Source organism: Hydra vulgaris, chromosome 12, assembly GCF_038396675.1.
Source record: "Hydra vulgaris chromosome 12, alternate assembly HydraT2T_AEP".
NCBI lineage: Eukaryota > Metazoa > Cnidaria > Hydrozoa > Anthoathecata > Hydridae > Hydra > Hydra vulgaris.
The window spans coordinates 23,955,001-23,979,080 of record NC_088931.1 but is presented as its reverse complement, the minus strand read 5'-3'; the positions used below and the strand labels follow the sequence as shown (position 1 = coordinate 23,979,080).

General features: G+C 30.0%; 2 protein-coding genes across 5 annotated transcripts in view; both read right to left on the bottom strand.

The window, feature by feature from the left end:
* Positions 1 to 24,080, bottom strand: part of LOC101235146 (melanocortin receptor 5) — a 100,788-nt gene that overhangs the window by 37,486 nt on the left and 39,222 nt on the right. The window lies entirely within an intron of this gene.
* The window catches only part of LOC136088598 (uncharacterized), a 9,624-nt gene continuing 6,800 nt past the window's right edge, over positions 21,257 to 24,080 (bottom strand). For 2 of the 4 annotated variants that reach the window (XM_065812619.1, XM_065812621.1), the window contains exons 9-11: positions 22,486 to 24,080; positions 22,232 to 22,360; positions 21,257 to 21,573 (exon numbers count right to left, since the gene is read on the bottom strand). The exon at positions 22,486 to 24,080 is cut by the window's right edge and continues 136 nt beyond it. In XM_065812619.1, the coding sequence (XP_065668691.1) occupies positions 22,234 to 22,360; positions 22,486 to 24,080 (1,722 nt within the window). In that variant the 3' untranslated portion in view covers positions 21,257 to 21,573; positions 22,232 to 22,233. Of the gene's footprint in view, positions 21,574 to 21,805; positions 21,968 to 22,231; positions 22,361 to 22,485 lie in introns of those variants that run through there. The other 2 variants (XR_010642307.1, XM_065812620.1) reach the window with 2 other exon arrangements.

Here is a 24,080-nt window from a genome sequence, read left to right as displayed (position 1 = left end):
ATCCTGGGTTCAGTCTGAACTTAAAGTCTCATAGGTTTGGAGTTAGCAGAAGCTGCAAAACAAACTTTTATTTAAAAAAGGTAAAGTAAGAGTGAGTAGACTTGATGGATAAATAGTCATAATTAAGTTAAAAAGTTAGAAAGACAGAGTTATTCCTAGTAAAAGAAATGTCTACTTTTATTAACAAAAAATACAAAACTTGAGAAAGGAGATATTGCTCTTCTGGTTAAAGTTCCTGGAGCTTAATTTTTGAGATGAAATACAAGACTTAGTGACTTGAGAGTAGCAGCTTTTGCATTAGACAAAACTTTTTTACAATGGTTTCTAGCAAAAGTAGATAGATGGTAGAAATAGATGGTAGACATATAGGATGAGCAATCAAAAATTCCAGCCTATGGACAACCTATTATTTTACTAATTTATAAATTGCTATACAATCATTTATAAAAATATTTCAGGTCACATCACAAAGTAGGGAAATGCTATTTTATTGATTGAAACAAAAAAATTATTTTTATAATTATTTATCCTTCTTTAGTTTATTATCTCTACTTTAGGTCTATAAAAACGTGTTTATTAAAACTTTAATTTAATAAAAGTTAAATACTTGATTCTAAAACACAGATTATTATGAGTTGAATTTGAAGACTATTACCTTTTCTAAATATTCCTAGGTTTTCAATGATATTGAATTGATATTGTGTATGATGACATCATCTGTTGCTTCTTACAAGGTTTTGGCAAACTTATAAAAATAACAGATGCCATATTGTTCCAACTTGAGATGATGGTCCAGCTTTACGGATTGAGATTGTCTTTTATGTTAGTCATCCAATAGGTGAGAAAGCCACTACAGTTAAGGAGGCTACCTTAATGTTATTACATCCCTCTTTTAACTCTTAAGTCTGATACCTGAACCTTTATAAAGAAGGCCACTGCATGGAGAAACAAGTTAGTTCATTTGAATTTCAAGTTTGAAATCATGATGTTTATCATCAAATAATAATAAACATCATGATTTCAATATGTTTATTATCATTTAATCCTTCCTAGAATGTTCTCTTTCAGAGCTATAGATAATTACGAATCGTTAGATACTTTGTCTCCAGCTAGATGCAGAAAAGTTTCACATAACATTGAGTTCTGTTTTGTTGTTTTGAAAACAAAACAGAAAAACCAACCATACAAATGTTTATTGATGAGTTCTTTTAAAAAGGATAAATCAATAAGCCTGAAATGTCCTTCACAAAATCAATATAGCATAAAAATTGTAAAGTTTTTTGTTATTTCATTAAATAGTTTGTTTTATGAACTCAAAACTTTATTATAAAGTTTAATGAACTCAAAACACATTGCCTAAGATTTTTATAGATATGAACACAACTTGTCTTGTAAGGAATACAGAAAATAAATTATCTCAATTTTATTTAAAAAATGATTTTTTTGAACAACTGTAAATTTACTATCAGTTTAAATTATTATACACAGCAACCATTGTTTTAGTGTAATTGCAGTAGACCTTTATAGGCATTTTTGAACATAATTTATAAACATTTTTACTCAATCACTAATTTAAAATTAGATGTCAGAATAACCATTTTGTAAAGAATAGAATCAAATCCATTCAATACCAACAAATTAATTCTTGGAAAAAACTGTATTTTGAATAAAATACTCTCAAATTAGTCTCTAATCTTAAAATTAAAGTATTAACCCGAACTGAATATTCAGTAATACTATTATTATTGTTACTATTATTATTATTGTTATTATCATTATTATTACTATTATTATTATATTTAGTACTATTATAGTTATTATTGTTATATACTATTATCATATTATTATAACTTTCATTGATAATATTTTTATTATTATTGTTGTTGTTGTTGGTGCAACTAATTGTGATATTATTATTGTAATATTATTATTGTGACATTATTAATACATAATATAACTTGTTAAACTGTTTAAACTACCAATATAACAAACTATTGTTGTTTTATATTTAACTATAATATCTTTATTACTAATAATACTCTTATTTCAATGAGAAAATGTTTAAAGTATTATCAAGATAATATACTTAATGGCATGGTCATATTTCAAAATCAGTTTTTAATTAAAACTGACTAGACCAACATGCTTTTACACATGTATGCCATTAACAAAAATAATTTAAAATTTGTATGAGAAATCTCAAACCTCTTTGAAAGAAGTTTGAGATTTCTCACAGAAATTTTCTTAAATCCCAGTTTACATTAGGTATTTTTATTGACTTAACGAAAGCTTTCAATACTGTCGACCATTAAATCTGCTTGAAAAACTAAAATACTACGAAATTAACTATAACTATACAACTACAAAATGGCTTTGAAGTTACCGCAAACAATTTGTTTTCAATAATAATGAAAACCATAGACATGTTCAAAATATTTCCTGTGATGTTACTTAAGCTTCTATTTCGGAGTAATTTCTTAATGACTTTAATAAAGACTCAAACTTAATGAGTATCATGTTTGACGACAAGATTAATTTATTCCTTACAAATAATGACATATCCAAAATCTTTACAACAAAGAATGATAAACTTAAGAAACACATCTTCTTGGTTAAAATGTAACAAATTAACTCCTAACGTAAAACCTAATGAAATGAATGGATTTTTTTCAGGTCGCCCTGTAAAAAACGCTATTTATGCATAAAAAAGGCCCAAAGTATTTATTAAGTTAAAATTGAAAGAGAATTTTGTTACTTTATTTTTGGAAACTGTTCTTAACAAGAACATTACATACTTAATTTTTAGAAGCTGTTCTTAACAAGAACATTACACAGAAACCTTATATTGACTACTTTTGGTAGAAAACATCTAAAAGTAACAGAGTCTTATTTAAACCTTGATCATATTTTGACAAAAAAGCTTCAACCCAACTTTATTACTCATTTATTCACGCCAATATAGCATGTCAATATAGCTTGGAGAAGCACCGAAAAATGTAAGTTACAATGCCTTTATCACCATCAGAAGCATGGGATTCACTAAATAATTTTTGGGGATCATTTACTTAATTCAAACCATTATTTATGAAGTTGAAAATACTTAATATTTACAAGCTTAATGTATTTAACGTTTTGTTTACATTTTAAAACTCAAAAATTTTATTCTTTTTATTGATGATATATTAAAATAATTTTTTATGATAACTTAGTATTTTTCTTAATAACTGTAAAACTTTCTTTTTCCTATAATAAAGAGATGTCTTAATATACTTACTTTGCAGACTCGTCGGAACAAAAACTATATTAGGGTGGGGGGAGGAGGAGGGTGAAGGGGAAAGCACAAGCCTAAAATAGTTTTAAGGGCTCTTTTTTAGCCATTTTTCCAGCCAATTTCTTCAAAATTACTTATTTGAAAAATTATAAGGGTAAATGCCCCTGCTGCCCTCCGAGTTGCTATGGGCTTGCTTTTTATTTTTACACATGTATATTTACACAGCCATGCACAATTTGTATAACAACACAGCTATGCACAAAAGTTTAATCGTGATGGTAACTTTAATCTAACTTTCCAGGGTTTTTTTAACTAAAAAATGTCAGGAAAATATATTTAATGAAATTTTTTTTATTTTGAAAAAAACAACTAATAAGCTATTAAATTAGCATTAATAAGATAAGATAGTTAAAAAATAATTCAAAAAAATAAATAATTATATAATCATAAAATGAGTTGCATAAAAAATTCATGTAGTTAAGGTTAAGAACACAAAAAATTAAAAAATTAAATACAAATTTAATATTTAGGTTTCTTCCTTTGGCTCGATAGCAAAAAAGATCTCGCCTCTGCATTGAGTTGACCAATTTCATGCACTTCTTATTTAGCACTTTTAACCAGTACTCGTTCAGAAGTTACTTTCAATGATCAGTTAAATGAATTCGATGATTTACCAATTGAGTGTTGATCCATGACCAAGTTTTTTCTATTGGATAGATATCTGGTGATCTAGTGCACCGAGGCAACTAATTGATCTTCTTTTTGGTAAACCAGTTTGTTATAATATGTGCTGTGTGTTCCGGAGCCCCGTCTTGCTGGAAGATGTGTTGGCCATACAATTGCTTTGTCGATGGAATCAAGTGTTTTTCAAGTTTGTTTTTGTAGGTATATTGGTTGATACGGCTATTATAAAGCTTACAAAAACCAAGGCCTTTGTGCGAATAACATCCCCATATGCCTACTGAGCGTCACTATTTTGTCATCTTCCTTGTAAATAGTGCTCTCAATAATTCTCAGTTCTGAATCTTTCAACTTATATTCTTCCTTTGCGGTTCACAACCTAAATATTTGACTCATCGCTCCATATCACTTTACCCAATCTTCAACTGCCCAATGCAAACATTCTTTGCACTATTTTCGTCTTTTGCGTCAGTCCCTGATTGGCAGGAAAGGGTTTCTTATTCCAATGAAAGACCCAATACCTTTTTCATGCTGATGTTTTTCTAACAAGTTCTTTGCTTACATTTTGATTAGAATAGCATTGGTTAAATAATTAAGCTAGCTTATTTTTGCTGAGCCAAGGATTTTCACTTCTGGTTCTAAATACGCTGTTTTTGTCATGGACGCTAAGTATCACTAGAATTCCAAAAGACTACTGATGTTTAGCACCCGCGACAAAAAGAGATGTCTGCAACGTTACCTGTTAGCTCCCAGGTTTTTCACTGTTTTTTGCACACAAAGTCTAGAAACACCCATAAGTTTACCATTCTCAACATTGTTACGATTTGACCAGTCTAATAACTCGCCATTTGATGGTCTCCGACACTGCTTTAATAACCATTTACAAGCAAGTCGAAATTTAAAATATTGCAGTGATTCTTTAGATAATTTCTTGCAATTAAAATATACTTTTGCAATTTTGAAAATGTTTTTTTATTCAAGAGTCATGGGATAGTCTCTGATATTTAGAATTTATTGCGGTAATTAAGAATAATTAGTTATCGAGTAAGAAATATGAATATTTAATTAACTCGATTAAACTTTTATGCCATCAGTAGAATTCATTGCATAACATTTAATTAGTTTTATGGAAGTATTGAAGTAGATGCGAATATTTTTTTTTTGTCTATTTTATCGATACAAAAACAAACTTAAAATCTATATTTCTTAAACTTTAAAGGTATAAAAACTGGCACGTAATATATATATATATATATATATATATATATATATATATATATATATATATATCTATATATATATATTAGGGCTGTTCATGTGAACACAGGAAAAAAAAATTTTTCTCGGATTTGAATGCATAGTTGTTTATTTTGTGCCATTTGACATAGTAATTGACTGTGGAAAAAATCTTTCCAATCAGATAATGTTTAGGGGTGCTCAATGACCATAAAGTTTTACGAAAAACGTCAAAAACGTGTAAAAAGTTCCAAAGTTCCAAAGTTTAGAACCTGGTTAGTTAGATTTTTTCCACTGAAATATTGTCTGATTGCGTGCTATATAGATTAATTAAAGTGCAGCAGATTAACTGTCATCAGGGCACCAGACTAAAAAATGTCTGCTAGTGTTTAAAACAACTGTGTTTATATCATTTTGTTAAAATTTGTATTCATAATTTTAATACTATTATTTAACTCAATTTAGAATTTGTTCAAACAGAATAAAAAGGTTTACAAGTATAACTATTATTTTTATTTGGAATTTCAGTTTGACAACAAATGTTTTAATATTTTGATAGTACCTAACCTTAGTAACCTATTACAGAAAACTAGCATGGTAGTCTGGTAGTGTATTGTTTGTTATTAAGTGCAGATAATAATAATTTCTAATTTGAAAATATTTATTTAATTTCTTTAGTAATAATTATTATAATATATTGCTGCAGATGCATAAACCAACAACTGAATGATAAGTTTGTATAATATGGTATTGAGTTTTGATTTTCTCATAATATTTCAGTTATCATTGAAATGGCAGCATCATCTCGTGTTGCTATTCTCTACACGACTTCAAACCAAAATCTTTTTAATTGGACAACCAGAGCCAAATCTTCCAGATAAAGTTCTTCCCTTAACATCTGATGTTTTAAAAACATTTTTTTATCATCTTAATTCAACCAAAAAGTCAGTGCCTGAAAGTCTTAAAACAACTGTTGATGAACTGATTATTATTTGGAATAAAGCCCGTATTCCGACAGCATTTCATCCAAATGTAGTTTTAAAGTTGAAAACTTTAGTCCAGGAATTTAAATTAATAAAAAAAAATAAATCCAGATTGTCAGATTCTCAGAAATCGTGAGAGAAATCATTTACAGACACCATTGGCCTACTTTTTGACATTGCCCACAAGGATGCTGAAACCATGATCAGAATTGAAGAAGATAAAGAATTTTTATTGGATCAGAGATGTCAGAGAAAAATGGTGATGTTTGGAGAGGACAAAGAACTTTCAAAATTAGAAGAAAGAAATGAAGCAAGGAAACAAGCAGAGAGGGAACGAAAGCTAAAAGAAGAGCAAAGACAATCTGGTGCGAGTGCAATAGTTCCTGTTATTGAACCTTTACATGACAAAAGTTATAGTGATGACAACGATAACGATGCTGTTGATAATGACAAAATGGTTGATAGAGATTTTGAGATAGAAATCCCTGTTTATTACAGACAACAAGTCAGTAAAGCAAGTTCTTCAGGGTCAGCTGAATCAAGTTTAGCAAGTACTCCAAAACGACAATGTATCTTAGATACAATTCTTGACTCGCCTGATGTTTCATCAACATTAGACAGAATTAATCTATCTGACACAAAATTTACTATACTAGCAGCAGCAATTGCAAGGGCTGGTGGACAGAACCTCGATGATGGATCATTGTCACGTTCTACAGTCCGTAGAAAATGAACCTATCATCGATCAAATATTGAAGCCACTGTTCGAACTGAATTCTGCGATTTGGACAAACCACCATTAATCGTCCACTGGGATGGCAAACTGATGATAGATCGTACAAATTCTGCAGCCCCTAAAGCAAATGTTGACTGGCTATCTGTAGGTGTGACAGGTCACAATGTTGACAAAATACTTGGAATAGCAAAACTATCAGCTGGAACTGGAGAAGCCCAAGCAAAAGCAGTTATTCATCTGCTTAATTTCTGGGACATAATTGGTGATGTTATTGGAATGAGTTTTGATACTACAGCCTCTAACACTGGCTTTAAAAATGGTGCATGTGTAGTTCTAGAGAAACATATAGGTAGAAATTTGTTATATTACGCTTGCAGACACCATGTTCATGAGATCATAGTAGCAGGAGTGTTTGGATCACTATTTGGACCATCATCTGGTCCCAACATACCTCTTTTCCAGAGATTTCAGCAATATTGGCCCAAAGTTAATCAAGGAAATTTTAAACCTCTGGATGGCATTCGAATGAAATTACCCCTGGTGCAAGAACTACAAAATGAAGTGATTGCATTCCTCAAAGAAAACCTGCATGTTAAAATGCCAAGGGATGACTACAAAGAACTCATGGATCTCTGTCTGTTAATACTTGGAAAACTCCCTGATCAAGAAGAGAAAAATTATCATTTCAAGATCCCTGGTGCTTATCACATGGCTCGCTGGATGGCCAAGGTTATTTATTGTTTTAAGATTTATTTATTTCGTGAAGAGTTCAAGTTGACCACAAAAGAGGAAAAAAATCTCTGTGAAATTTGCTTATTTGCTAGTCTGGTTTATGTAAAATCTTGGATATCATGCACAAATGCCAGCGATGCTCCAGTTAATGACTTGTTTCTGTTTCAGCAACTTAAGCAGTTTGCAGTTGTGAATAAAACGATTTCCGAAGCAGCAGTCAAGAACTTTCAAAACCATTTGTGGTACCTTTCACCAGAATTGGTCCCACTAGCTTTGTTTTCAAACAAACTTCAAACGGAAGAGAAGCGAAAAATGATTTCCAACATGAAATTTCACGGTGAGAACTGGTCTGAAAGGTTGATCAAATTAAAGAACATTGAAAGTCTAGAGAAGAAATCTCTGGACATGCTGGTGACATCAGTTTCAGCAAGTGCGTTGCGGTCAATGAAGGTTGATATTGATTTTCTGTTCAACAACGATCCAGCTACCTGGAATGATTCCCCAGAATACCAAGAAGGAAAAAATTTAGTATATTCATTGAAAGTAGTAAATGATGCTGCCGAACGAACTGTGGCTTTAATGTCGATGTTTAATGAATCGATTACAAGGAATGAATCTGAAATGCAGAGGTTAATTCAGGTGGTTGAGGATCACAGAAAGCGAGTGCCAGATGCCAGAAAGTGTACTCTGAAGAGTTGTAGTCCTCGCTAGCATTAACATTGCACGAACTATAACATTACGATAATTAAATTATAATTGCTCATATGTTTTTTTGTTTATAATTCGTATTTTAATCAATGACAAAGAGTCAAAAATCCTAGTGTTTTATTTTGGAAAAATTCTGATATAACAAAAACCGCAGAACTTTAGTCGTATTGCAGTATTTTATTTCATTAATTTCTCTGCTAATAAACCAGTCTAAAGTGGATGTGGATTGTAATTTGTATTCAGAATTTAATATTTAGAGATAATTAAAACTGATCAAATCTGAAAAATCTAATTAACCGGGTTTTAGAAATTTGTGGAACTTTGTTACTTTTTCCATGTTTTTCCCATTTTTCGTAAAACTTTATGGTCATTGAGCACCCCCTCAACATTATCTGATTGGAAAGATTTTTTGCACAGTTAATTATTATGTCAAATGGCACAAAGTAAACAACTATGCAATCAAATCTGAAAAAAAAATTTTTTTTGGACAGCCATAATATATATATATATATATATATATATATATAATATATATATATATATATATATATATATATAATATATATATATATATATATATATAATATATTATATTATAGTATTTGTTGAAAAGAGAAAGAGAAGCAGCATTACAACAATGTGATAATGGTTGGAGGTTAACTGCAATAGCAGGTCCAACTATGTTTGCAATGTGTTTTTGCACCTTGTCTTATAGAGAAAGGGCATCATTAGAAGATACGCCCCAGACATGGCAACAGTATTCCATACAAGGCCGGATTTGAGATTTATAGAAATAGAGAATAGAATCCAAAGTACGAAATTGTCGAGCTCGATAAAGAGATGCAACCTTAGCAGATGCTAATTTTGCAACTGAATTGATATATGGTTTCCAAGAAAGATTGGAAGTAAGAGTTAATCCTAGAAGATGAAGAGTAGATGGCTCATCGAGTACATCACTGTTCATAAATATAGGAAGATCTAAATTATTGCGATAACGATTGGCTGAAAAAAATTGAGTTTTATCTGTATTGAAGTTCACCAGCCACTGTGAGCCCCATGCTGTAGCAGAAGTGAGATCCTTTTCAAGCTCAAATGCCCCCTCCAAGCAACCAGAGAGTGTTGGTTTCTTATCTCAACAAGAGTAAATGGTAGTATCATCAGCAAACAATGCCACCTTAGATGTGAGAATATCTGGAAGATCGTTAATGTAAATTAAAAAGAGTATAGGGCCAAGGATAGAACCTTGAGGAACCCCTGAAGTTACAGAGAGTGTTGTCCATCGAGGACAACTTTCATGCTACGATTGGAAAGGAAGGATTAAATAATCTTAAAGGTGTTGCAAGATACACCATAAGAGGAAAGCTTATGGAGAAGACCACCATGTTTAAACTTTATCAAAGGCTTTTGAAATGTCAAGAGCGATGACCTTAACCTCTCCACCTTTATATAATGCAGGATAAAATCTATCAGTTATTACTGTTAGCAAATCAGCTGTAGAATGACAAGATCGAAATCCATATTGATGGTTAGAATGTAAGTTTTTAGATTCAAGATGTGTAATTAAGTGTTTGTTAATTAAAGATTCCAAAACTTTGCTTATGATAGGAAGAAGACTAATGGGATAATAATTAGACAAATCAGATCACTCTCCAGAATTTTTGAAGATAGGTATAACAGAGGCCGCTTTCCAGCATGCCGGAAAACAAGACTCTGATAAGCACTTGTTGAATAGTTTTAAGAGTATAGACGATAGCTCCGCAGAACACTTCTGCAAGACAATGAGCTGTAGAAGAATCTAGACAGGAAATTGCTTTAGATACAGAAGCTGGAGTGATATGAATGTCAAGCAATGTTTGTTGGCAATATTAGGTAGAACGCAACTAGTGGAATCAAGAGATTATTGATGAAAGGTTTTTAGCAAACAATTCAGGTTTGTCTTTAGGTGAGGTGACAAAGTCTGAACCATACAAGAGAGGTGGAATTAAAGATTTGCCATTATTAATACTACTAAAGATTCTCCTGAAGTCATGAGAGTCTAATTTTCGTGATGAAATACGAGATTTCATGACCTGAGAATGGCGGGCTTTGCCTTTGGCTATATTTTTTTACAATTGTTTCTAGCAGTAATAAACAGATGTCTGTTTTCTGGAGAATTGTTTTGCTGATAAATATGGAAGTAACGGTTTCGATTGGCAATCGCAGCAACACAGTGTGAGGAAAACCATGGTGGAGAGTGAGACTTGACCTGGAATCGTCAGAGGAAACAAAAGATTCCATGCCAGCCTGAATCCATGAAGTTATATAAGAAGCACATTTGTCGACAGGAAGATAAAAGATTTCTACCCACGGGTCATCGCAAAGAAAATCACTGAAAGAATCCCAGTCAGCTTTACTGTAGTTGTAAGAGGTGCGATAATAGGGGATTCAGGTGATTAAGAAGAATGAGATATTATTTTTAGAGAAATCAAATTGTGATCAGAAGCACCTAAGGGTGAATGTGGAGAGACTAAGCACTGACTAGGATCAGAAACAAGACATAAGTCGAGTAGAGAAGGTAATTGATTCGGGTTGTCTAGAAAGCGAGTTGGAAAGTTGAATATTTGAGTTTGAGATTGAGAAAGGCAAAAGTTGTGGGCTTTAAGGCCTGCAGAATCTCTGACACTAGAGCCAAGCCATTCAGAGTTGTGAGCATTAAAGTCACCGACAACAACTATAATTATAACTATAATCACCGACAACAACTATATTAGCTGATGGATAAAGAGAGAGGGCTCGGTCAATATGATCAGTAGTAACAGCAAAAAGAGTGCAGTCTTGTGATGAAGGAGAGGGAAATAGAACAAAGAGAAAGGCGATAGAGTGAAGTGGTGCTAAACGAAAGCACGTAAAAGAATAGTCTGTGGATTCAAACTTAGTTTCACGACAAATGGGTGAATTCTTACGAATGTAAATGCCCAGGCCAAGCATGTGACTATTGGAGTCTTTACGAATTAAAGGAAGATAACCATCAACACTAAGATCGCAAGATGATGCATCTGAACTCAAATTAGTCTCACAAAGAGCAAGTAGGTCTGGTGAACTTTGCAAGAGATAAGACTCAACAGAAGAAAAGTTTCTTCGAAGACCACGAATATTAGTGAATGGTAGGTTTAGAGAACTTGGTGATGATGGTTTTTTTTGTTTTATAGGTTTTGGTACTTTATTCATTTTTAAATTTGAATGAAGAACTTCAGTCAAAGCATAGATAATACTCAGAGCACTGTTTAATAGCCCAAGCAATTGCCTCATTACTACTAATAAACCCTAAGCCATAACAAAATGTGGCCTCTGCAATGCACACCAAAAGTACAAACAGGGACCCTATATATATATATATATATATATATATATATATATATATATATATATATATATATATATATATATATATATATATATATATATATATATACCTTATCCATATATATCCATATCCATATATATCCATATCCATATATATATCCATATCCATATATATATCCATGTATTTATATATCCATGTATGTATATATATATATATATATATATATATATATATATATATATATATATATATATATATATATATATCCTTATATACTAATACTTATAATAATTTATTTTCTTATATAACTTGTATGCATTTATTTACTAAATATGTAATAAATAATAAAAAAAAATTTTATTCTTTGTTATATTTATTTAGACTTTTTTTTTTTGTTCTTCACCTCTTCAAGGCCGAGAACGCCACTACTGATGAGGAGGCAACTTAATAGTGGTTATAACCCTCTCTCCACCCTATAACTCCGAAATACGAACCTTGACGAACAAGGCCGCTGCGCGGAGAAACAAGTTTAGCGCGGTACTACCAGGGACGTGGTGGGGATCGAACTCGGAGCCTTTTGCTTATGAAGCGAGCACTTTAACACTACCGCACTTAATTTTACTTAATATGAGAGATTTACAAAAAAGAGATGTTACAATTTGTAATACAATTACAAAAAAGAGATGATTACAAAAAAGAGATGTACTTAATATGAGAGATTTACAAAAAATAGACTTAAATGTCTCTTTTTTGATAATATATATTATTCATTGTACCTCAGTGCATTTAAGATATTGACTCTCAGTTGAAATAATGTAATCTTATTTTTAATTTGTTTAGTTTTAAAAGAAGTTCCTTTAAAAGGTAATTTATTAAAATGTGATTGCAAAATGAAAATAAATAATATAAACACTCTCCAAGTTACACACACTCAAACACACACACACAGAGTGTGTGTATTAATGTATGTATGTATATATATATATATATATATATATATATATATATATATATATATATATATATATATATATATATATATATATATATAATGTGTATATATATGTATGTATATAGTTCTATATATGTATGTATATATATAAATATATATATTTATATGTATGTATGTATGCATTATTGTTACTATATTGGTGTAATTCTATTTAAATCTTCCAGATTATTAAGTTGCAATAGTTTGTAATTTTTAAAATACATGTTATTGGACTTTAGTATTCGCTTCTAGCTTACTTTACACCACATTTAAGGACTTTCAACCAATTTTATACTAACAACTCATATTATCAAGACATTCTATCACAGTAGACACACAAGTACACTGCATTGACTGTCTACATTACATACACATCTATAAGACTCAAAGCATTTCACAACTCTCACTGACCCACGTTATACTGCAACAGAGCACTGCACTTATCGACACTCATGTCAAAAAAGTGACTTACAATTGTATGCAAGTTGTACTTAGCCCCACCAAGTGTCCTCTGGTCCCAGTGTCAATTTAGAAGTCTGGCAATCGTCCTGACAGGATACTCTGAGAATAGTCCTTTTGGGATAACACAATGGTACACCTTGACAAGATACCCTGGTGTAGATCCAGAGTGGAACTTCTTTTGGGGTGCCGGTCTCGGGCGAAAGTTGGAGTCTTCTTGTGTTCATACTGTACCATAAGGCGAAAATCCATACGGTACTCAAGACGTCCATGGCACATTTATATTGATAATGTATGTTTACCACCCTAATAATACACACCACATGATAACTACATATAAAATGAATAATTCTGCTTCATCACTGATACTGTCTACACATCACACTTACGCTGGACACTAACGACAATTTAGTGGAACAACAGTAAATGACTCTTATGTATCTCGACTATTGTTTATTGTTATTGTTAATTTTTAAAACATTTTACTTATCATTTTTTAGTATTTTTCTACTTTGAGGCTCTTTGTTTTCCACAGGACATCTGTCCTATTGTACTTTTATCTCACTCTGCTAAACTCTTTTTAACTTATTATTCATCCCTAAGGCGTTCACTGCTCGGTGCAGCTTCACTAAAATGCATTGCATTTACAACGCTATATATGTATCATATATATATATCATATATATATCATATATATATATATCATATATATATATATCATATATATATATATCATATATATATATATATATATATATATATATATATATATATATATATATATATATATATATATATATATATATATATATATATATATATGATCCATCAATGGTGATGTTATACATATGTCGAGAGTGCTACTTATCATAGCACTCTCAACATATGTATAACTTTCCTTTAATCTTTAATGAAGCAGCTCTTGCTGTTAAGAGTTGAGATAATTCTCTGAACTTGGCCCAAGCAGACCTTACTCTTGCCTTAGATGCTTCAACTGCTCGACCAGCTGTTCACACTATCTTTTCTACACTTTTTGTTTCAATCAAAATTCAATATATATATATATATATATATATATATATATATATATATATATATATATATATATATATTTACATAGGTATATATGTGTATGTGTGCGGATGTATATATATATGTATATATATATATATATATATATATATATATATATATATATATATATATATATATATATATATATATTCATACATCAGAAAAGCCATTTTAATGCTGTATAATCATTGTCACAGAGCAAAAATAAATTAGTAAAAATACTTATCTAACACTTCCTGAAGAGCCTCTTGAAGGTGATACAGACTGTAGACGAAAAAGTCAGATTATTGTTGTTACTACTTTATATTAATAATAATAATAATACATATATATGTATATATATATATATACAAATATATTACTCATTTACCTTATTTTTTTAGCATTTATCAAAGAGCAAATAGGTATCAGCTATTTATATATCTTTCTATAAAACAGCATTCGTATTAATTATTTTTTAATTTCTTATTTTGATTTTCAGCTAGCAAAAAAATAGAATTAGGTAGGTAATCTGTTTAAATTTTATTTTTATTTTGTATTTTTTTACAGACTTCTATCAGAAATATTGGTAAACCAAATAACTTCGTTATTTTGTTAAAAAAAATTTTGTTTTTATTTTAGCTAAAAGGCGTGAGATTCTTGGTATAAATTATTTTTTTTTTACAACCCTTTTAATTTAGTTTACCTTTTTTGTTTATCTCTGAATCTTTTAGCAATTATGTTGTCCAGAAGGCGGAGTTGTATGTTAAAATTATAACCTAGTAACAATTTACTAGCAATTTACTAATTACACATTGGTGGTCATTAAAGATACTGATGATGATGAGTACAAATAGTGTAAATAAATAGGCAAATAATATATAATTTGTTGATACCTATTATATTTAATCAAAGAAGAAAAATGCTAGATTAAATGACAACAAATGCAGTTTTTTCACAACATAAGGATGTTATTTGAGAAGGTTGCATTATAAAGGGCTTGATAAAAAATACTTACAAATGAAATAAATTAGGTACAAAATGCTAAATTTGTACCTGTTTTAAAATTTAATATGAATAAAGACTTATAACTTCTTTATACTCCTATTATAACTCCAAATAATTCCTTTTCTGACATTAAGGGCTGTATTATTAAAGATTAAAAAGGTGTTATACAATATATGCACGCAGAGTGTTATAATATATGGCAGTGTAACAAGCGTTGTAGGTTGATGATCTTCACCCTCTGGAAGAAACAGAAGAAGATGATTAGTAAGTGACTGATATTTGACCGAAGCCATTGGTTGGTAAATTACTATAAAAAAAATAGATTTTTAAAAATTTTAAATATGTTATTGATTTACTTGTATTTATTTACAATTTCTTGACTTTTTTGGTTGAAAACTGTTTACAACTATTCTTATGTTGCTGTTTTCAGCTTTAGATGTTGCTGAGCAAAGTTGTGCTGGTATTTCTCTTCTAAATATTTTATATATAAACGTTTTATTACAGGGTTTTATTTACCAGCTTTCTTGAAATTTTTATTGTTTACTAAATTATTTACTCTGTGTTTTAACAAATTTGAAATTGTTTTTTAATAAATAGCTAATGATGAAGATAAAGAATATGCTAAAGGTAATTAGCTGTAATATTGGTCTACGTTTGCGAATTAAATAATTTTTGAATATACTGTTCTAATTAACTTAAAAATTTTAAATTTCAAGCCAATGCATGGCCAGTAGCTGGACAAAAATGTGAAAAAATTTAGTTGTCTAATCTTGAAAAAAATTTAATTGTAGCATCTATATGTTAAGAGAAATTTATTAATAATTTATTTATATTAAATTTCTTAGTTAACAGGGCTCTGAGCATTGGAATATTTGAAAAATGATTTGAAAAGAAATTTGAAATAAAGTTAAAATAATTATAAAAAAGTATTTTCGGTGACATCAACATTGTGATATTTCAATTACATCTGCGTTGTCCATACACAAAATTAGTACATGTTATTTTAGAGTAATTAGAGATGAGAAAAACCATTATGTTGAATAAATTTGTCATAGTATTCTATCTCAGTTATACTTTGAAAATCAGATTTAATAAATAAATTTACAAATAAATAACTATAACTAATAATTGACACAATTTGCCATGTTCTATCTAATATTCATTTGAGCTATATGATGCTTCAACCGAGTTTCCATTGATTGATCATCTCTTTGAGTTCTCGACAAGATTTTATATATGTTTTTAGTTGCTATGGTACCTTAATTTTGTATAGCAACAATTTATTTTTAAATTAACCTTTTAATAGTATTTTATTTGCGCTAAGACACAATATCGGGCGTATGTATTAAAAGTAAAAAACTGCACTTTTCAGATTTTTCTAATTTGTTTAAATTTTGTTTTAAAGTTTAATCGAATTTATATATGTATATATATATATATATATATATATATATATATATATATATATATATATATATATATATATATGTATATATATATATCTCACATACATATTTATTTATACATATAAGTACTCAAGCAATTGCGTATGTCTGTTTACATTTATATTTTTGGTTCTTCATTTTAAAATTTTTAAACTAAACTAATATTTATTTATATATATTTCAATTTTATCAATTTTTGTTTAATAAGTCAAATGTAACAGTAATTGTTTCATATGCGATTATTGATAGTAATTACAGTAATTGTTTCGTATGCGAATATTGATAGTAATTACAATCTTTTTTTTTGTATCTAGGAGTGGAAGAGGACGAAATAGGTAAGGGTTTTAAAATGAAAAGTCTGGTCACTTTTTCATACTTAACTATTAACAAATATAATACATGATATATTTAATTGTTAACCGTAACTTATATTATATATTTAGCTTTAAAAGAGTTAAAAATAAGAAAAGGTTAGTTGTTTACTAAATATCTTCATTTTTTATATTTAATATTTTACGATAGAATCTTATTTATTTTGCGATAAATCTATTAATTTCGTATCTTTTTTTATAGAATCGATTAAAAAGCAGATAGGTATTTGTTATTTCTTTTCTGATAAATAATTATCTATAGTGACACGGATTTCATAACTGCTAACAGGTCCCGGTGCATAGGGAGTGTAACACCTATCACAGAATATAAAATCACTGTATTCTGTGTCAGTCCAAGTAACAGTTATGAATATCGTACTTAAATTACTGAACTATTTACTTAAGTAAAATGACTTCAGTAAACTGATTTACTTAAGTAAAATGGCTTAACTTACATTTACGTTGCAGCATTTTTTTAAAAATTTTCAATTATTTGATTGCAGTAAGCTGGAATTATTATTATTTTTTTTTTTTTTAGCTAAAAGAAAAGCAATTCTTGGTAAATAAAATTGTTAATAAGTATATTTTAAGTTTAATATTTTTTTGGTACGTAATATTCTGCAACTTTCCAGCTTAGTAATGAGCAACCTTTTATTTCTCTCTGCAAGTCTCAGATTGCCGGTACGCACTCTTGTCAAATCCTTATTCCAACGTTGGGCGTCCTTCGTGTCCGATAACCCGAAATTGTGCTAAAAAAAAAAGTGCACATGCATCGACTGACTTTAAGGGAGAACATGCAGCAGAGTGCACACATCGACTGAGGGTTTGGGTATAGTAGGTTCGCTTGTAAAACAAGAAATACTTTTTTCATATTTTCGGACCTTAAAGACCGCATCGGAAAAAGGGACAATCTAGGTAGGCTCTAGGTTGGTCGACAATCTAGAGCCTACCTAGATTGTCGACCAACCTAACCTAAAGTAATTTAACTTTCGAAATTTACTTCAAATATTTTTGGATTTAGAATTTGCAGAGAATAAAATTGTTTCAGGTATTCCATATTTTAAAACTAGTTTTATATTTAATTTTTTCTATTTCTAAGTACTTCTTGACTATTCGTCAGTCGAGATGCAAGTGGTCGTATGTCCACATTTTGTGTTTTTCCGGTTTATTATCAATAAATGATCCTCGATCAATGGGTTGGGTGTCCACTAAATATGGTCACAAGAATAATAAAATTTCATGAAATATTTGAATAATTAGTCGGACTTTCTCGCAGAAAGTCGTTATAACTTAAAATTTTTAAAAATAGACATATTGCCTCTCAGATCTCGGCTGACTTTTTTTAATGTTTTTTTCCATAACTTAGCGTAATTTAGCGAAACTATCTACTTTATAATATATAGACCACTTATTGTATAGATGTAAAATTCGTATGTTTTCTTTAGGACCTTCAAAAGATATTGAAGCAAAAAGTATATTTCTTTGATTACACCGTTTCAAATCATTTTCCTTTTTAACACGCAATAATTTTATTGAATATCTTATAGATTTAACTCGTCAAGATTTTGATGCCTATCGGCGAAGCCACCCTGGGCCCAAATCGAGGGCCGCTTTTAGGGTGTGGAAAGAAAATGGGGCGGACCGGCCAGGATTTACACCATACCCGCGCCGTGTTCGCGGTCGTGATCGTGGTGGAAGCACCGTTGTCAACAATTTTTCGTACACCTTTTAGGTGATTAAAAGTTAACATATATATAAGGCAAGTGTATATATTTTTATGGTATTTACATATTTAAGAAAATAATATTTGTTAATGAATCCGCTTTTTTCTTCAACGGTGGTACATATTAAAGAATCTTAACAGCTTAAAAATACAATACATGATAAATTGTAAGTTTATACAAAATAAATAAGTTACCAATGCCTTTATTGTAACAGTTGTATAGTCCCAATAATGTTGGGGTGTTGAAAATTAAAACATTATCAGGGCCAATGACACAAGGGGCAACAAATACTCTTCCCACCCGGACTTTTTGTTTGTTTTTATAAAGGAAAACATTTTAGAAAAAACAATTGAAAAGAATGTCTTTAAAGTTTTTTTAAATTTACTAGTTGTTATTGAGGTAATAAAAGCGCATATAACAGAGCACCTCAAAAATAAAAATATTGAAACTGACTAAACATGAAATTATTCTACTTGAATACAAGTGAGAGCTGTTTTTAAGCATTTTATTACATAATTAAGTTATAGCATTCATCGCTGAAATTAGGCCTTTGTTTGATTTCAATATAGGCATTGTTTCCCGATTACGCAATTGCATTCATATGTTCAAGTTATCTTCTTTATTTAATTCTTATTCATTAAATGACATTCTAAAATGTATATTTTATGAAAGTCTTGATTGTTTTATAAATGTTTAAAACTGAAACTTATCAATATCATATAAAAAATTAGTATTTTAATTATTTAGTTAATTATACGTATTTGATTCATAAAACGTAATTAAATATATTTATTATCCCGCGTTTCGTAAGTTTTTTTCCATTAAGAACTGCTTCGCAAGCTGCGGTGCGAAAGAGTTTCGTTTCGAAAGAAATTTGGTTTTTTATCATTATTTTTAAAATAAAACCTTAAAATGTTCATATGTTGCAATACTGAAAATAAAATTTTATTATAAACACTTTTGTATATAAAAGTTTTGTTTTTTTAAATTGTATCCGTTTGGCCAACAAGCTTGATGTTTAGACTTTAAAACATCGTTTAAGCTTGGTTTCCAATAGTTGTAGAAATGTTGTGCAACAGTTGTGCGTTTTTGTTGTACAACAATTGTTGCCGAGATTGGTTTGATTCTATTTCCGCAACTTTTGTTTTACAACATAAATTTTGTTGTACAACCGACGTTAAGTTGTGCAACTTATGCAAGAAAATGTTTCCATTATAAAGCATTATTGTTGTACAACAGTTGTACGACATTTCTACAACTATTGGAAACCAAGCTTTAGCGAAAGAGTTCGCCTCACAAGTGCGACTTCCGTAAGCGCCACTTTCGTATGTAGCAAAATAGTTTTATTTCGAAATTCAACTCGCGAAAGGCTACATTTCTTAAGTAGCATTTCGGTACGAAAAAAAATAATTCCTGATTCTCAATATCCTTCCGAAAGAACTTTATTTTTCCGGAATTGTAAGAAATTTTCCGGTTAACAACTGCAATTGTAAAACTGTTTTAAAATAAACGCTGAATAATTAATTAATAGAATTTTTTTCTTTTTGTGAAAAAAGTATTGGCTTTCCTCAGATTGCTAATTAGAATCGCGAATTAAGACCTGCTTCGATACAAAAAAATCCCGATTCGCAGGGCCCTATTTTATATATATATATATATATATATATATATATATATATATATATATATATATATATATATTTGGGTTTGGGGTCTCTTGATGTCAAAAATTGTACTTCAAATGTGTCAAGCAAAGGTTATAGAGATAAATACAGTATTATAGGTTTTTTTTATTTATTTATTACGTTTCTACCAACCATTTGATAAACTAAAATATAAATTTTACAATATAAAACTCAATGGAAAAAATTTTACAATTTGCTATTGCGTTTAAATTGCTGTTGCATTTTGATTTAAAAAAAAGGAAATAAGTTAGCATTTTGATATTGTAATCATTGCAAAAAACCATTTTCGTCATTTCTATTAACAATAGCAGAGTATATGCTATGATATATTTTAGCTATAAACCCCTAACGGCTTACACCACAAAAAGGCTATACATATTAAGTATGCCGATATCAAATAAGGTATAAGCAGTTCAATGTCAATATATAAAGCACCATGACACAAACATATCAATTAGGGGAGTTTATACCAGTATCAAAGTGGCCGTATATATGTGCTTAATTAAAAAAATACCTGCCACTTAAATAGTATAAACATCTATGCCTATAGTTAAGACATAAACACTATAAAATCATAGGTACCACTATACGTAAAATAAAAAATAAATAAAATAGGTTTTTGCAATAACATTGTGTAAAAATGCAACGTAAGAAAACCTTGGATGATTGCAACACGCTAGCCGAGAACCAATAGGCCAAATGTCCATCTTTTGTGTTTCCGAGAAAATCGAGTTTTGAATTTTAATTTATAGAATTTATATACACCCTGGAATTTTTTTATTCTTGTGACTAGATTTAGTGGACACACACCTCATTTAATATTGAATATATTTTGATAATAAATTGGGATAACATAAAAACGTGGACATGACGCTATACGGTTCTCGGCTGACAATCACGTTAAATAATTTAAGCAATATCTAAAATGGTGTTACTAGCAAATTATGTAAATGTATTGAAGTTGGAAGTTGAAGATGGCGTAATTACAACATAGCAAACGTGTGCAATGCCGACAGCCTTAAATATGTATCAAAATATTCAAATAACAGGTCTCAGTTCTATGAAAAACACGGTACTCCGGGTGTCGTTTTCACAGGCATGTCAAAATTCTTTTGCGAGGATACCATTTTATGCAAGCAGCAGGTACCTTTAAAAACAATTTTTTTTAAAAAATAGTAACATTTAATGAATAAACAATTTCAACGGTGAGCGTGGCGGCCATCCAAACTTCTAAATGATATCTATTGTACCTTCTTTATTTATTATATCTATGTGATATCTATAATATCACGTTATTGAAGAAACTTAGGAGTAATTTTACAATTTTTTTCTTTCTTATAAAAACATTTAAAAAAAAATCAAAAACTATTCAAATTTACCTGCTATAAAATTTGTGAATGGATTTTTCTAGTAAAGTCGGTTACTTTGCATTGGTGGTATGTATTACTTAATTAGCAAAGCATTTAAAGAATTGCAATTTGTAGATGTTGCATAGCAGGCTCTTTTTGTGGAGTATGGAGTGCATTAAAAATAAATAAAATCTATATAAAACAAAATGATATATGTCAGGGTCAGGGTTATTCATAGTTAATAACCTCACTATCCCTTGTTTCAGTTTTTTTTTTCTAATTGATTTTGTTATATACTGGTTAAATCAAATATTTTCAAGTAAAAATTTATGCTAACTTTGTAATATTGAAGAATTGATATGCAAGAGATACTTAAAAGTACAGCATTTGAAGTTATTAATAGCAAAAGTGCTGTATACAAAATATTATTATTAAAAAATTGATCTTTTATCTTACTATTATTTTGATTGGTTCTGGCAATCTTGACAAATCCAAATTTCATCTTCTTTTTCATAAGCACTTAGTGGGATTTGTTCACAGTCACGATGAAACCATTTACTACAACCACAGCATTGTGCCATTTGCCTTAAAAAATAAATAAATTTCCATCAAAATATAAAAACCTGATAAAATCAAAATATGAATTAAAGCATTGCATTTGTAATTGTTTTTATTAGTAACTAAACTCATTAGTAATTGTGAAAATATACCTGTTAAATATGTCTTCGTCTCCAGGTAGCCAAAACATGCGACATGAGCAATGCAGTGGAACACGAAAAATCTTAGCAACACATCTTCTAAACAATAAAGGCTTTGCAGTGGCTGGAAATATATCCATCCTGTTGTTTGATATACATTTTAGGAGATGACTTCTCATTTCACTTTGTTCAAACATCATATTTGTTGATGGTACACCTTTTGTTTCAAGAATCTGACGAGCCCATGCAACAGCATAAATTCCACAATCCACACCATTTGTTTGCTGTTGAACTGGTAAAACTTTTAAAACAAGATTATTTTGTTGACAATGTAAAATGGCGCATATTTGCCTTTTTGTCTGCATGCTGACTGAACCGTGGAAAAGGCTGTCAAATATATATATCTCCCCTGGTTTGCAATCATATGTTGTCACACATATCCAGTGAAGATTTCCATCATGAAGAATTTGGACAAATGGTGTGCTGGTGTAGATATGAAAAGATAAAACTTGTCCTTTAATAGGATCTTGCAGACCAACATTAATATTTAATTGAAGTGACATTAGTTGCTGACAAAAATGAATCACCTTATCATTTAGCATCTGCCCGTTAGAAATGTCATACTGTTCTCTACTTCCAATCAATGAAGATTTAAGACTTTGAATGCGTCTAGAAATCTTTTCGAGTTGTTTTTTATCTTCAATTATGTTAGCATCATACGAGTGATTGCTATCATCGGTTGAAAGATGCTTTATTTCAATTGCGTCGTTAGAAACAGTAAATGTGTCACAATTGTCAAAATCAATCAAATCATTTGTGACCTCAGAAACAGTCAGGGTATCATTCATACTTTTTTTAGCCATTACACTGATATCTGTGGCTGCCTTACAAATATCATATTTATTACCAAATCTTTTAGTCATTTTTCTTTTGCACCGCTTAGGAATGTGGCAAAGTTTTGGTGAATTTGTTAGTGACTTACTCCAAGTATCCGGTTGAATCTCTGGGCGTAGCAGAATTCCTTTTTCTGCTGGAAGACTGTCAGCTAAATTTTTTTTAAGTTGACGTAACCCTTCAAACAAATTATCAATGGTTTGTTGTGAATGACATAAATAACTCATTTGCCTAATTTCACTTAAAAGCTCACGACAAGTTGCAGATGTATGGTCCTCAGCTATCAGACCATGACTATTATTTACTTGTGTGCAATCAATACTTTTTAATTCCATTACATTCTCTTTAGTAAGCGGAGATGAAGGCGATTTAGATAGTGGTGCTGTATGTTCGAAATGTGCTGTATGTTCAAAATGAATATTTTGTAAGGAAATTTCATTGGATTGTGCTAAACTTATTTCCTGTGAAAATAAATCCAGCTTGAAATAAGGAGAGTTTGCATATGAGGTGCCAAATGCAGACCATGTGAGATTTTCTTTAATAAAAATGGCAAAGAAATGTTTACAAGGATAGGAGCTACGAAACCAATTAGGACATGAACAAGTCGGCAAGTGTTCTGAATCCCCAAGGTAACATTGGTATATTTCTCTAATATTTGAATTAAAAGAAGCAACATTGTACAGTTTGTCTGTCACGGCAGTAACGCCACGCAA